The following is a 13,495-nucleotide window of genomic DNA, read 5'->3' as shown; positions in this document are numbered from 1 at the left end:
GGAAGACGCACAGTTCCAGCGGAATGTTTTGTTGAAGCTTCACGATTGCTGAGACCTGCCAAACGTACCTGGATATAAAAGTGAACATTTCGCTTTTCAGAGGAGGCTGAAAAGCACTCCATTACCATAAGAACATTTTGATTGACTACAGAGGCTCATATTGCAGATATTTTCAAGATGTCAAGCTTGCCAATGGGTGAGTTTACAAGGAGTTTGTGTTAATATATCTTCTTGTTTGTTATTCATGAGCTGTCCGTAAGCGCGATGCGATTTCTCAATGTAGGAGCGATATGAAGGCCCGATGTTTTCTTATCCATGGCGTGTAGTAAGATTGGTTTTTCTTCCCCGAGTACCAATTTTCCGTCGGGTATTCTCTTTTACCGTTTCATTATTTGATGTCTCTAGCTAAAAAAATGACTTGCATCCGAAAGTCCGCACTCTTGCGGTGCACGTGGATACAAGCAAAAAATGAAGGATAACATAGCTGGCCAAAAAATAAGAAGCAAAATAGAGGCTGCTTTGTATTCCTTTGTTTGGCCGATCTGTGCGCGTTGGGGCCCCTTGCATAGGGTTAGTAAGCATGAAGCGGCCATTAGCGCAGCGAGCCAATCGCAGAGCTGCATTTCTGTTGATTGTTCCAACGGGAAAGCATTCGCTGCGCTGACAAATGGAGGGTTAGGGGTCATGGATGTTTCTAATAATTTTCATATTTGTAAACTGTGTCTGATATTTGTGGCATTTCGCTTGCCATCATTTTTACCAACTGTAAAAAAAAGTTCCCCCAAATTTCATGTCATATTATTTATGTAAAAAGCTAGCACTACATGATGTTTTGCAGCAGCATCCAGGCTTCATTGAGTGAATTTTGTGAATGAATGAAAAGATGAATGAATGAACTGCACAGATGTTGCACTGACTGGAGACTTGGTAACTTGGTGAGAGGAGTCTAAGGAGGAGACTGGACCTTGAAACAGCAGGGAATAAATAAATAAATCATGATACTCTGAATATGTACATGTTGATGAATTATATCTCACAGTTTTCTGGAACATTACTTGTATGCAGCGCCAGCGGGCCATGAATGAAGGGTGGGGTGATGTCGATGTCCCCGGTGGTGGCACTTACTGTTGTTGATGTGCATGCATGATCGTTCCCTTTTTCGCGAAAAAGGGTGCTTTTTTAGCCTGGTTGTAAGTTAATCTGCGAACATAAATGTACGCTATTTTGAAAAAATAGGATGCCATTTTTTTAGACGATGTACTCGATTTCTGTAAAAAGGTATATTTTTTGTCAACATGAAAATGTGAAATCCCAGAATTCTTACCAATTTTCTCTCATATTTATTCCAGTCATGTTTTGCTGTTATCTGACAAATGTTCACAGGAAAGCTACGATTGCTGCCATGATTACAAGCTAGTGTATAATTAAAGTTCTTTAAAATTATAATGATCTTTTGAGTGTATTCTTGAAATGTAAAAAAAGGTTGTTTTTAAAGGTTAATTTCACGTTAATTTGTACCCGTTTTCATTTTTAAAAAGGGGGGTCAAAATTGCTTAAAATGTACATGTACTCAAAACCATGCAAAAAAGGGGGCATTTTTCAACCGTTACGCCTTCGAATAGGTAGTGCCACCACCAGGGTGATGTCAGTGCATCTAACATTTCATTTGAAATCAATAGAAATTTTATTTTTGTAACTTTTACTCATTCCATTTTAATCCCCATTACACCCAGTGAAAACAATGATAAACAATTTGTGTATAAAATGTCAAAATTTTTATTGCAAGAGAACAGTGTATGAAATTTTTAGAGAGGGAAATTGACTTGCCAATCATGCTTCTATAGTTTGATTTAATATACTGTAGAGTTTCATTCAGATGACAATATTGTGAGAAAGCTAGATTGTAAATAAAAAGAATACAGAAAGTTATACTCAGACATACTATCATGAATTATGCTGCTCTCATTTGTTTCATCAAAACACTGGAATGGGGAAAACGTTACTGGAATCCGATCACATCTGACAGATTCTTAAATGTCGTCTATCCCGACCAAGGATGATGAACACTGAACAGGTCATTCACTGCAGCTGTGATAGTACCTATCACATCCAAGTACACTGTACACATACATGAAGTAGAATATTGGACTTTGATTGATTAAAATTATTATTTTGAATTGATCATATTTATTCCATTGATCATATGATCTCTTTATACTATACAGTGGGAGCTATATGGATATTTGAACTTATGAAAATATTTTCTTTTCATATTATTTTCCAATTGCGTTGATATTGATAATTACATTGTATCATCATTAATTTCTTATCAATAGGTCACCATGTAGGCATACCAAAACCACAGCAGCAACAGAATGACCTGGGTTATGCACGGCAATGTGAGACGTTTTATAATTTTTTTTCATTATGTGTTTCCTTTTTTTAACCCTTTATTTTTTTCTGAAATCACTCTTTCTTGATTTTGTTCATAATATCTATCTTTTACTGGTACACTTCCCGTTAACATTTCTTCACCAACTCACCTTGAAGTAACATGCACCAACAGCTCACGGGTATCTAGGTCTTCACTTGAACCTGCTTTGTAATATTTCTTCAAACAAATAACACTCTTTTTGTTTATATTTTTTGAATATTTGTTTTGTTTACATTGCAATATATTTTGTTGCTAGTTATCTGCTTCATTTTGTAATGCTCTTACTATTTTTGTAATATTAATAAAATATAGCAAAGCTATTAGCAGGCCTGAGTCATTACCATTGAAATGCTATTAATACATTTAAATGGCATTTATAGTTAACCAGCAGGGATTAAAAAACAAACCTTTACTATAAGTTGCTAAAACTTCATATTTTGCATCTTAAACTTAATGAAATGGCAATTTGTTTTCCATAGTTCCTTTAATTTTTTTTTATTTGGTTAGAATCTATAAAAAAAAAATATTCACCTCTTCCTTGACTCTGAATGATTGTTTTATGTTGCAACAAAAAAATCTTCATCAAAAGTTGCTAAAATTTTACATTTTGCATTTTAAAATCCATGAAACGGCCATTTTTTTCCATATTTCCTTTTCTTGACTCTAAAAATCATTTCATGATGAAACACTTGGTCAATATTGTACTCTGACATAAGGACTTTCATGCTGTTGCAACATTGTTGATCGTTAGATCATTTCAATTGCTTAGATTGTTTACACTTAGTCAACAACATGAAAATCTACATATGAGACTACATTATTTATGAGCATAACATCATAAAATGATTTTTAGAGTCAAGAAAGAAAGAGTTGAAAATTAATTTTTCAGTAGCTTCCAATTAAATCAAAACAATGTGATGGAAATATGGAAAATAGGTGACCATTTCATGAATAATGAGATGTAAAATTACTAAAATGTGAACTTTGATTGGAAGGTTTATTACCCCCCCCCCCCCCAGCCCTATGCATAGATTATACAGATATAATTACACAGTTGTCAAAATAGGTAAACATAAATGCTTTCAATGGTTAGAACAGCGCTTGAAACATTTTGACTCAGTCCTAGCTATTAGTACTTCTTGCATTTCATAATCTTTACTTCTTTCACTTTAAAATCATTAATATGTTCACATTTAAGGAGCTGTTACCCCCAAAAGGGTGGTGGAGTTACACTTTTCAAAAAAAGTGACAATGTAAACATGCTGTAGTTCATTATGAATTCAAACAGAGCTACTAATGTGAAAAAAAAAATAGAAAGCTTACACTAAAAATGGCAGCAGAATGAATAGCATGTAGTAGGGGTGGTGGAGCAGGCAGAGAGAAGAGGTACAGTATGGGGAAATGTGTACTAACATGACTACAAGTAAGAATAAAAACAAATTCAGTTGAATTTTTCAATACACATACTTGTGCACAAGAGAATTGCAAAATTATGTCTGAAATTTTTGTTTCATATTGCGGCCTATAGATGGAAAACCTGACCACTTATTACCTACATGTAGTAATACCTAAACAAGGGTGATATTTGGTTAAAAACTTGTTCGAATGAAAAAAGATGACATTGCCTACATGAATTTTGCCCATGTTGAATATGTAACCCAATTACACCACCTTAACGCTTGTGACCATATGTGATCATGATTTAGAATAAGGGGCAAATTATTTTTTATTGGTGAAATGGCAACTAACACTCATTTGGATGTCTTAAATTTTTTTTAATGTTCATGCAATGTTCAGACTTAAGTATATTACTGAAGACTATGTAAATTATCTCTTCTCTTAATGTGTATGTGTTTGAAACTATGAAATATCCTGTGATTCAATACAGTTTTGAATAAAACAATCTACATATTTTACTCAATGAATTAATTTCTCTGTATTATACTAGCATATAGAAATGATTATACTGTACATTACTGTAGGCAGAGTGTACATGTATGTCTGTACAGTCCAAGACAGACCCCCCCCCCGGAAAAAGTGTAGGAATATAAGATTTATTAATTGTTTTTATGTATATGACCAATCTTTAGAGCCTTAGGGGGTTTTGCAAGAAAATATTGCAGTCAATTGCAAATATTCTATTGCAATTTTACAATTACATGTAATAGATCAACTTTAACTCTAGCAAATCAGATTACTGGTACACTCCTTGTTTCAAGGAGCAGATAAGCAATCAATCATGAATTTGCAATTAATTATAAGACATGTGATTGATTTAGAGACCACAAAAAGACTTGCAATTGACAGCAAGTTGCTTGCAACTCCCAACACAAATAATACAGGTAAGTTCATCATTTCAAAAATTTACTGTTAATTTGGAGTGCAAATTGAAATTTTGAAAGATATCTACATTTGAATTAAAATTGAAATTGTTCATGTATTTACTGACAAAGAAAAATTGTTTTTTCCTCTATATTTGATCAGAACATACAGACACAGTGTATCTAAATGTAGGCCTGCATACATTTACATATAGATCCGTGTGTGTTGTATACATTGTAGCTACATGTACCATCCATACTTTGTACTGTAACCCCTCAATATACATGTGAAATATTTGAAAATCTTTAGATTGTTTTATATCAATTCCAGAATGATTTGCAGTGAATTAAAATACTGTATATATGCCTACATAGTACATTGTATTATAAAAAAATGAAGTTCATACATGTTTTATACTCTTGGCTGGTCAACTTCAGGTTGGCTGATGAAATTAAAAATGTTGACTTTTTCATTCCTGTAAAACAGATAAATGCATGCCCTTGATGTACTCTGAATGATGTAGAAAGTTACAGCACATCTTAAATATATTTCAACTACATTATTAGATATTTGCCACAATTTTTTGTTACAATGAGATCAGGAACATCTCAGTTAATGTTTAAGGGAGAGTGATTTTATTATCCAGTAAATCAAAATGGAATATCTGATTATTATGTTACTGTAAACCATTTTAAAATCACTTTAAAACAATGCAAAGATGACAGAAAATCCCTTTGGTTCTTTACTTTCCGTGTAAAAAATCCAGTGAATTTACATAATTTACAAAGTGAAAGAAATGTGTTTATTTACATATAAAACAGAATTTCCACTTGAAACAGAATTACAATTTTTCAGGACCAAAGACAATGTTTTGAAATGGAAAATCAGTGCCCCTGATGTTACCTTATATGTATTTACAATCTAAACAATTTACTATAAAAATCTAGTGTGCACTCGTACTTGGATGCTTACTTAGGACAGTGATTTAGGCTGAAATTAATTATATTACTATGAATAAAGAAGTAGGTGCCTCCTTTAAAACCTGGAATGTGTAGTGAATAATCTTGCCAACCCATACCATCTCATTACCTTTTTGAGGTTGATACTGATCCTTTCCCTTTTTCCAGTAGACTAGCTGTGCACCTGTTGTAGGCTGTCTGATGAAGCCAGGAGCCTATTGATAGCTCTGGGTTTACTATGACTTATTCATTAAGTCTACCACGAAAGGTCAATGAACTCTGTGACCTAATAAGGCCACAGATTACAGTGGTGCAAGTCACAGCCGAATGACCTATTATTTAGTGTGAATGTACTTCTCAGCAACACCTCAAGTATCTATTTTAAACTTGCTCTATTCACCACCCTCCTCCCCACTCTGGCACAGAATCTTCTGAATCTTGGTATGCACAGTGTAATTTGTATGGCATGATTCGCATGAATCACTTTGAGTCTGCTGTAGGTACACTATACACATGTTTGCCAGATAATACTGAGATTAATGACAACTTCAGATATTTTTTAGGAGGTACATGTACAGTACAGTTGTAATTTCACATCTATTCATCTATACATGTGTATACAAACAAAAATCACTGACCTATTGATAATGGTTCTCTTTGATAATTTGTCACTAAATAATGTATTATTTTCCATGAAATGTCAGCCTTATTTATGAATTAAAAATATTCAGGCCTACAGTATGCTTTAAGAACACCCCATGAATATCTCAAGATGAAGTTGCTGTTTTTTATTTTTTTACTTTGTATCCCAATCTTTTATTTGTTAAGTTTAAAATATATTTTTATAAAAATCTGATTCTCTTTTCAAATATTGTTTCTGCTTGCTTTGGAATCTACTGTAAACTTACATATAGGCCTTACAGATATGTAGCTCATCTAATCCCTTTCTTGTCTGACTGTTCTATGTCTTCCACTCTCTATCACTCTTTATCTATCTAACCCTCTCTGCTCCTGTTTAGAGACTCATCCACTCTCTTCATGTAATTGTATAAACTCATTTTCATCTGTTGTGAGAAATAACTCATCAAGAGTTTTCAGGCAGGTGGTAGAAAGAAGGAAGAACTCATTAAGCTTGTTGAAAGTGCAGCACTTTGAAAAGAATTGTGTGTGTAAAGCTGTAATTGCCAAAGTGCTGGGGTAAATTGGAACGATTTTTACCCATGATCAAACATTTCTGTTATACATAGGCCTAGATGCAATTGATACTGTGCAATAATAATGCTTAAAGGGCTTATATATTATCAATGATGCAATATTTCCATATGATAATGTACTGGATGTTGTGATCAACATAATGTACTACTACAATACTTAACATTTATCTGAATGCTGAATAAAAATTATGTTGGAATGGTATCATTCTGTTTTGATCTAGTCTTTGTTCTAAGTCTCACATTGCAAAGTTGATCTCATTCAAAAGTCAGACAATATGGCTACTTGTTATCAAGGAATTTCAGATTTGATTACTTTTCATTTAGATATTTTAAAAGTCCAGGAAATTTATAGATGTACTGTGATTTGATTAGATGGTTTGATGAATGCTTTCCAGTAATGGTAAAGGGTCTTTGCAATTCAGACATGTTAATGCATTATAAGAGAAGAAATCTCATTTCTTCTTGCTTTACGAAATGTATTCATGTTATTTCTTTAGGTTTCTCCATGGTTTCTCCAACAGCCATTCACCTCTTTTCTCATGCTAACTAACCTATTCTCTGTGACATTTGCACAAAGAATCGCCAAGATGGGGGAAAAAGCCTGTGCAATGTAATACAATATCTTGTGGCTGGCTGGGTGGCTGGCTTGCTTTCTGGCTTTGGCTCTGTTCACATCCTCCATGGATTTCAAACTGATGTTGTATTTATGTACTGTTTATTTCAAGTATTGACAAAGGCTGCATGATGTAAATGTACAATACATTTCCTCTAAAGGTATAATGTACATGTAGGTATTTACGTTAAATGAAATACAATTAGTCCATTCATGATGATAATACAGTACATGTGCACTAAATGTGCATGAGCACACCGCACCTTAATGTTAGCAAGCAAAGCTATGAATATGGAGAGTATTGTATATTAATCCATCACTTGCAGTTAAACTAGTTTGTAAAACCCAAAACATTTGCGTGGCTAACATTGTAATATCCTGATAATGTCCTTAATGATAAACATTTAGTTGAAAACATTGTCATGGTCATCTTAAATCAACGTAAAATTCAAAAAGATAAATTTTGATAATGTCAATAGGACTACCTTATGGTAACTGGGGGCTGTTTCATAAAGCTGTTCGTAAGTTAAGAGAGACTTTAAGAACGACTGGTGATCCTTTCACGTTAAACCATCAACCATTTATTATACCATTTACATGTACCACAATAAAGGATCACCATTCATTCTTAAAGTCGCTCTTAACTTACGAACAGCTTTATGAAACACCCACCTGGTAGAGGGATGAATATTAATGGGATATGAGAAGAAAAAAACAATTTTTTTACAAACACTTTGACTAGGGCATATGTCTCAAAATTATTATTTTTTATGTTGAGTGGTACTTTTCCCCATCTAAGTATCACATGAAAGATTTATTTATTACAAAATTTACGAAATTGATTTGTAACTTATTAATGGCACTTAAAGGATGTATTTGGAGAAAGTAATAAATATGATTCTAGAACATCAAGATGCATATAGCGTAAAGTAATAAGAGGCCAGTCAGTGTCATACATGTACATGTATAGAGGTGTTTGAATATCAGGAGAGAAAATACTTTCATTTGTTTTGTTTTCACCATTAAACAAGCAATTCAAATTGTATTTCTTGCATGATACATAAGTTCATTACCCTTTTTTTCAGCAGTACATGTTCACTTAGTTTGATATAATTTCTGATTTGAGTTCATGGGAATGTGAACAGGGTCAAAACAGCGCTGCACTAAGCAATGGTCTTTTCTCTTGGTGTTGTGTATTACTGTAGGAGCACCTGCTAATGCTTTATGTGGAATATACAAAAAAGTGTCTGCACTATTTTCTTCATTATAAATAGTGTATGAATGGCAATTTGCACAAGAGGGGACTGGTCAAAAATGATGCCACCCAGATTTCTTTGTATTTTATAAGATTCATTTATCTGTGTTGTATTAGAGTTGATTTGATATACTTTGTTTTCCCCTCTTTTTTTTTTTAATTGTGTACTACATGTAACTCCATGTATGATAAAGCCCAGCTGAAAGTTTGGTAGAGGTTCAAGTCTTACAAACTCTTTTCATCCATTAATTATTTTTGAAAATTTTTGTTTCACATTGAAGGATATTTACCTGCCCACTCTTTAGTATTTTTACTTTCTGTTTAAAGGGCCCTTTGAAGTTTGAACATTATCTTACAAATCTAGATCTACAAAGTAGAAAGCTGCAAAGATTTAGATGTACATGCAACTATATTTCATTTTAAAACAGTGCACTTTTAATCACTTGAATGATTTCTTCATGATTTATTTTCTCATACCCTATTAGATCATGATAGTATGGTTGGAGATCATTACACCGCCTCACAACTTGGGGCTTACCAAAACTATCAACGTAAGTATAATGGTTTACTAAATTAATTTTTTAGGAATGTACATGTATTGTCAGTTTCTATTTGATGTAGTTTTTCCTTTTTATTCCATCTTTACCCCCTCAAATAATTATTGATCATTTGAATAGAGTTATTTTGATATTTATTTTGTAATTTGTTCACTCAATTCATGCATATTCACTCACTTTTTTAGCATTTATATTTCAGATTATAGTTCAAACAATTGATATATTTCATTTTTTATGATGAAGTTATGGTTAATTCCATAGATACATGTAGTTACTTTAAGGAATTTATGTGACTATTGCAAAGACTCAAAACATGTTACATGTAATTGAAATGTGTACAGAACTGTATACAACTTTGTAAAAATGTAGATACAGTGGGGTGTTTTTAGATTTAAGTATGACTTAGGTCACACTTAAATGCCAGCGCGTAAATGATATGCAACATGCAATCTTATTGATCAATACACAGTGCGCGTCCTCTTGGCATGATCTTACCAATACTGTCATGCCTTTTACATAGCGCAGCGAGACAATTAAGTGGGACTCTAAGTCATACTGAAATATTTGTGAAACACCCCCCGATCATATATAGTTTATCTGATTTTCTCAAATCAATTCCTTTGTAGAAAATGGAATATGTTCAAATTTATCCTACATTTTCATCAATGAAAAATATTTTCATCAATCAAAAAAAATAATTTTGAAAAATCCTTGAAACCTGTGTTTTATATCATGCCTACTATTTAGATGAGGATAAAGCCATTGCTTTCTCTTGAAAATTTACTTTTCCACTAATTATATATGTGGTACAGATGATGACTCACAATATGATATGACACAGAGCATGACCATTTTGTTGCTATCTGCATGTGTTCTTTTTTAATCAGTAATAATTGTATGATTGTTTTCAAGCTGCAATGGATTATTATCAGCTTTTAAATCCATTTTTTATCTCTATCAAATCTATACAAATAATTGTTATTCCTTTTCACCTATCCTTTGCAATCACACATTATAACAAGATCAAAACAATAATCATAAGTCCACTGTTGCTCTTTATAGATTTATTTTTCAGAACAACCAAAACGGATCTAAGTGGAATTAGTGAGGGGATAGAGATTTTCCGAATATATAACAAAATAGGTCAGCTTTAATTGGGCACAGCTGTGATTATAAAAAAATGTTGCAATAAAAATAGATCAAAATTTACCATTTCCACATACAGGAAATTAGCCTTAGGCGGAACAGGTTTTCAGAGCTTTTGATCTACAACCGGTAAAGCTACTGTAGCAGTAGAAGTGATGAACAGAATTGTGTTCAATCTCCTTTTTGTCCATTATTTTATTGATATACGATGTAGATCATAATTTTTTTTGTATGAATATACTATAAATATGATTATCAACAAGAATAAAAATTCCACAGCTCTTGATCAGGAAACATGGCAAAGTCCAATTTGAACTGTGTTGACCCAAAATCAATTTGTGCTGCACTTCTTTTAAAGAACCTTTTTAAAATTATGTGTAAACCTGAATTGTCCAACAACTAAAATGGCTGGCTAGAGATCTATTGTTATGTGCTACTTGATGAATGGCTACAATCAAATGCAGAAGAATAGACGGGAAGTGAGCATCATCAACAATGCTCAATGCGATATTCCAGTTAGAATCATTGCTTCTTCCACAGAATCTCCCCTTTATGTATATTGATATTTCATTAAATAAACAAACACATTATAAATGTTACTTTTTCCTTTTTTGAATTGATGTATGTATTTATTAAATGAGTGATCTTCACAAAGGGTCAGTATTAAGAATATTAATGAATTTGTAATTTCCAAAACATATATTCCACAATATATCTATTTGAACAATTGAAAAAGTTATTATCCTCATCCTGCTTGAAGCATTTCATATACTTTTTAACTTTGATTTGCTTGCTTCATTTGTTTGCTCTGTTCATTGCATGTACATGTATGGTTTGCTTTTTTTCATTTAATTTATTTTTGCTTAGCCCTTGCGTCATTCTTTCTTGTCTGTTAATAAGCACTCACAAAAATGAAATGAGCAAAAGATAAGAAAATCTGTTTTTGATTCATTATAATAATTTCCATATAATGAAAGTTGTGGAGTAGAAACTGCATAGCTCTTAAAAAATGTCTAATTCAAAATGTGGTGAAAGCGCCAGTATCCTTGCTTCTAAAATCCATGCAAAGGCTTTTTTTTAAATATGAATTTAAAAGCAACCATCTTTCCAGAAATGACAATGTTTAAAATATTTAATGTCTTTCAAGTTAATCTGACACATTTTTACAAATAATTATTTTATCCATTCTTTGTAATTACAGATAGATTAATGTACAATACGTTAACGGCCCAAGCCAATCAGCCGTCTGTCCCCAGGACAATGCATGGAGGTTAGTAGTGTTATTAGTGATCTTGTTGAGTCATTGAAAGAAACAACTAACATCATCGATTAACTTAATTTTCTCTTTTTTCCAAGTCTAGTCTCGTGTGCTTTCATGTACGTGTATTTGTAGTTGATTTGCATTATGTGTTAAACTTGTTTGAATGTTGTGCATATGGTTCCCATTCTATTTATTCACAGATTTGTTTACCCTTTATTCATTGTCCTTCTTGTGAATTGTCTGGTCTTTGGATGTGAAGTCAATCTTTAAAAAAAATTAACTTCTTTTGTGTAGGTTGATATGAAGCTTGGCTCTGTGTAGATTTGTTTCTCCTCTAATACATGGAATTCATTTTCCCATTTTCAGTGCTTGTATATTTTTGCTTGGAAAGAAACATACTTTTTAAATTCAGATACATGTGCTATTAAATCCATGATGTTCATTCTCTGACATGAACATTTAGGTTGCTCTCTGGTGATGAATTTGTACCCAGAATCGTGACTTTTAAAGGTCTTAATTTAAAAAAATGAAAAGGTTAAAAGAGTTAGCAGGATTCAGAATTTTAAAAGATGAATTTGTCAAAGAGAATTTTTTTTTGACATCCCACTCAAGTATTTAACTATGCGTAAACCTAACCACTAATCAGAAATAGAGTATCACTTCTGCTATTCAAATATTTTGCCCACAGTGAATAATAATTTTGATAATATTAAAAAAATTTTATATGTTAACAGTCATTGCCAATTGGATTCAGTACCCCCACCCCTCCTGCAAGTAATATATCTCAAATAATAAACCAATTTATGAATCATTTTATGTATTTACAGTTAATGCTATAAACTTGTTACTATATTCTCTAAAGATATGAGACTGTTGACCTTTGCTTCAAATATTGCAATCCTGGCAGCAGTTCCAGATACCTTGAATCACACTCCTACAGTGTCAAATGCGTTCATGAATCTGATGTTAACCTAATAAGCAGCGGTTAATTTCAGGGAGACAGAGGGAGAAGAAATTGAATCCAGGGAATCCAGTAATATGGCCTAAGCTGCCTGTTGGTGTTGAGCAAAAAATAAGAACAAAAAGAAAATGGGGGAAAACTAAATCATTAAAGGTCAAGTCCACCTCAGAAAAATGTTGATTTGAATCAATAGAGAAAAATCAGACAAGCACAATGCTGAAAATTTCATCAAAATCGGATGTAAAATAAGAAAGTTATGACATTTCAAAGTTTCGCTTATTTTTAACAAAATAGTTGTATGAACGAGCCAGTTACATCTAAATGAGAGAGTCGATGATGTCACTCACTATTTCTTTTGTTTTTTATTGTTTGAATTATACAATATTTCAATTTTTACGAATTTGACGATAGGACCCGCCTTGCCTGAAGCACAAAATGTTAAAATAATTGAATTCCACGTGATCAGGGAGGAATGAAACTTCATTTCACATGACAATGACAAGAAAATAAAAATATTTCATATTTCATATAATAAAATACAAAAGAAATAGTGAGTGAGTGATGTCATCAGTTCCTCATTTGCATACCGACTGAGATGTGCATATAACTGTTTTGTGAAATGAAGCGAAACTTTAAAATGCCATAACTTTCTTATTTTACGTCCAATTTTGATGAAATTTTCAGTGTTATGCTTGTTGGATTTTTCTCTTTATTCAAATCAAGTTTTTGTTGGGGTGGACTTGTCCTTTAAAAAGGGGGGAACTCATGAGGAA

General features: G+C 32.5%; 1 protein-coding gene across 6 annotated transcripts in view; it reads left to right on the top strand.

The window, feature by feature from the left end:
• The window catches only part of LOC121410607 (high mobility group-T protein-like), a 39,264-nt gene continuing 25,769 nt past the window's right edge, over positions 1-13,495 (top strand). For 4 of the 6 annotated variants that reach the window (XM_041602814.1, XM_041602813.1, XM_041602810.1 and 1 more), the window contains exons 1-4: positions 1-196; positions 2,337-2,399; positions 9,283-9,348; positions 11,702-11,770. In XM_041602814.1, the coding sequence (XP_041458748.1) occupies positions 178-196; positions 2,337-2,399; positions 9,283-9,348; positions 11,702-11,770 (217 nt within the window). In that variant the 5' untranslated portion in view covers positions 1-177. Of the gene's footprint in view, positions 197-652; positions 675-2,336; positions 2,400-9,282; positions 9,349-11,701; positions 11,771-13,495 lie in introns of those variants that run through there. The other 2 variants (XM_041602809.1, XM_041602811.1) reach the window with 2 other exon arrangements.

The sequence above is a fragment of the Lytechinus variegatus genome, chromosome 3 (assembly GCF_018143015.1).
Source record: "Lytechinus variegatus isolate NC3 chromosome 3, Lvar_3.0, whole genome shotgun sequence".
Lineage (NCBI taxonomy): Eukaryota > Metazoa > Echinodermata > Echinoidea > Temnopleuroida > Toxopneustidae > Lytechinus > Lytechinus variegatus.
Note: the sequence above shows the minus strand (reverse complement) of the source record. Positions and strands in the feature narration are given on the sequence as shown.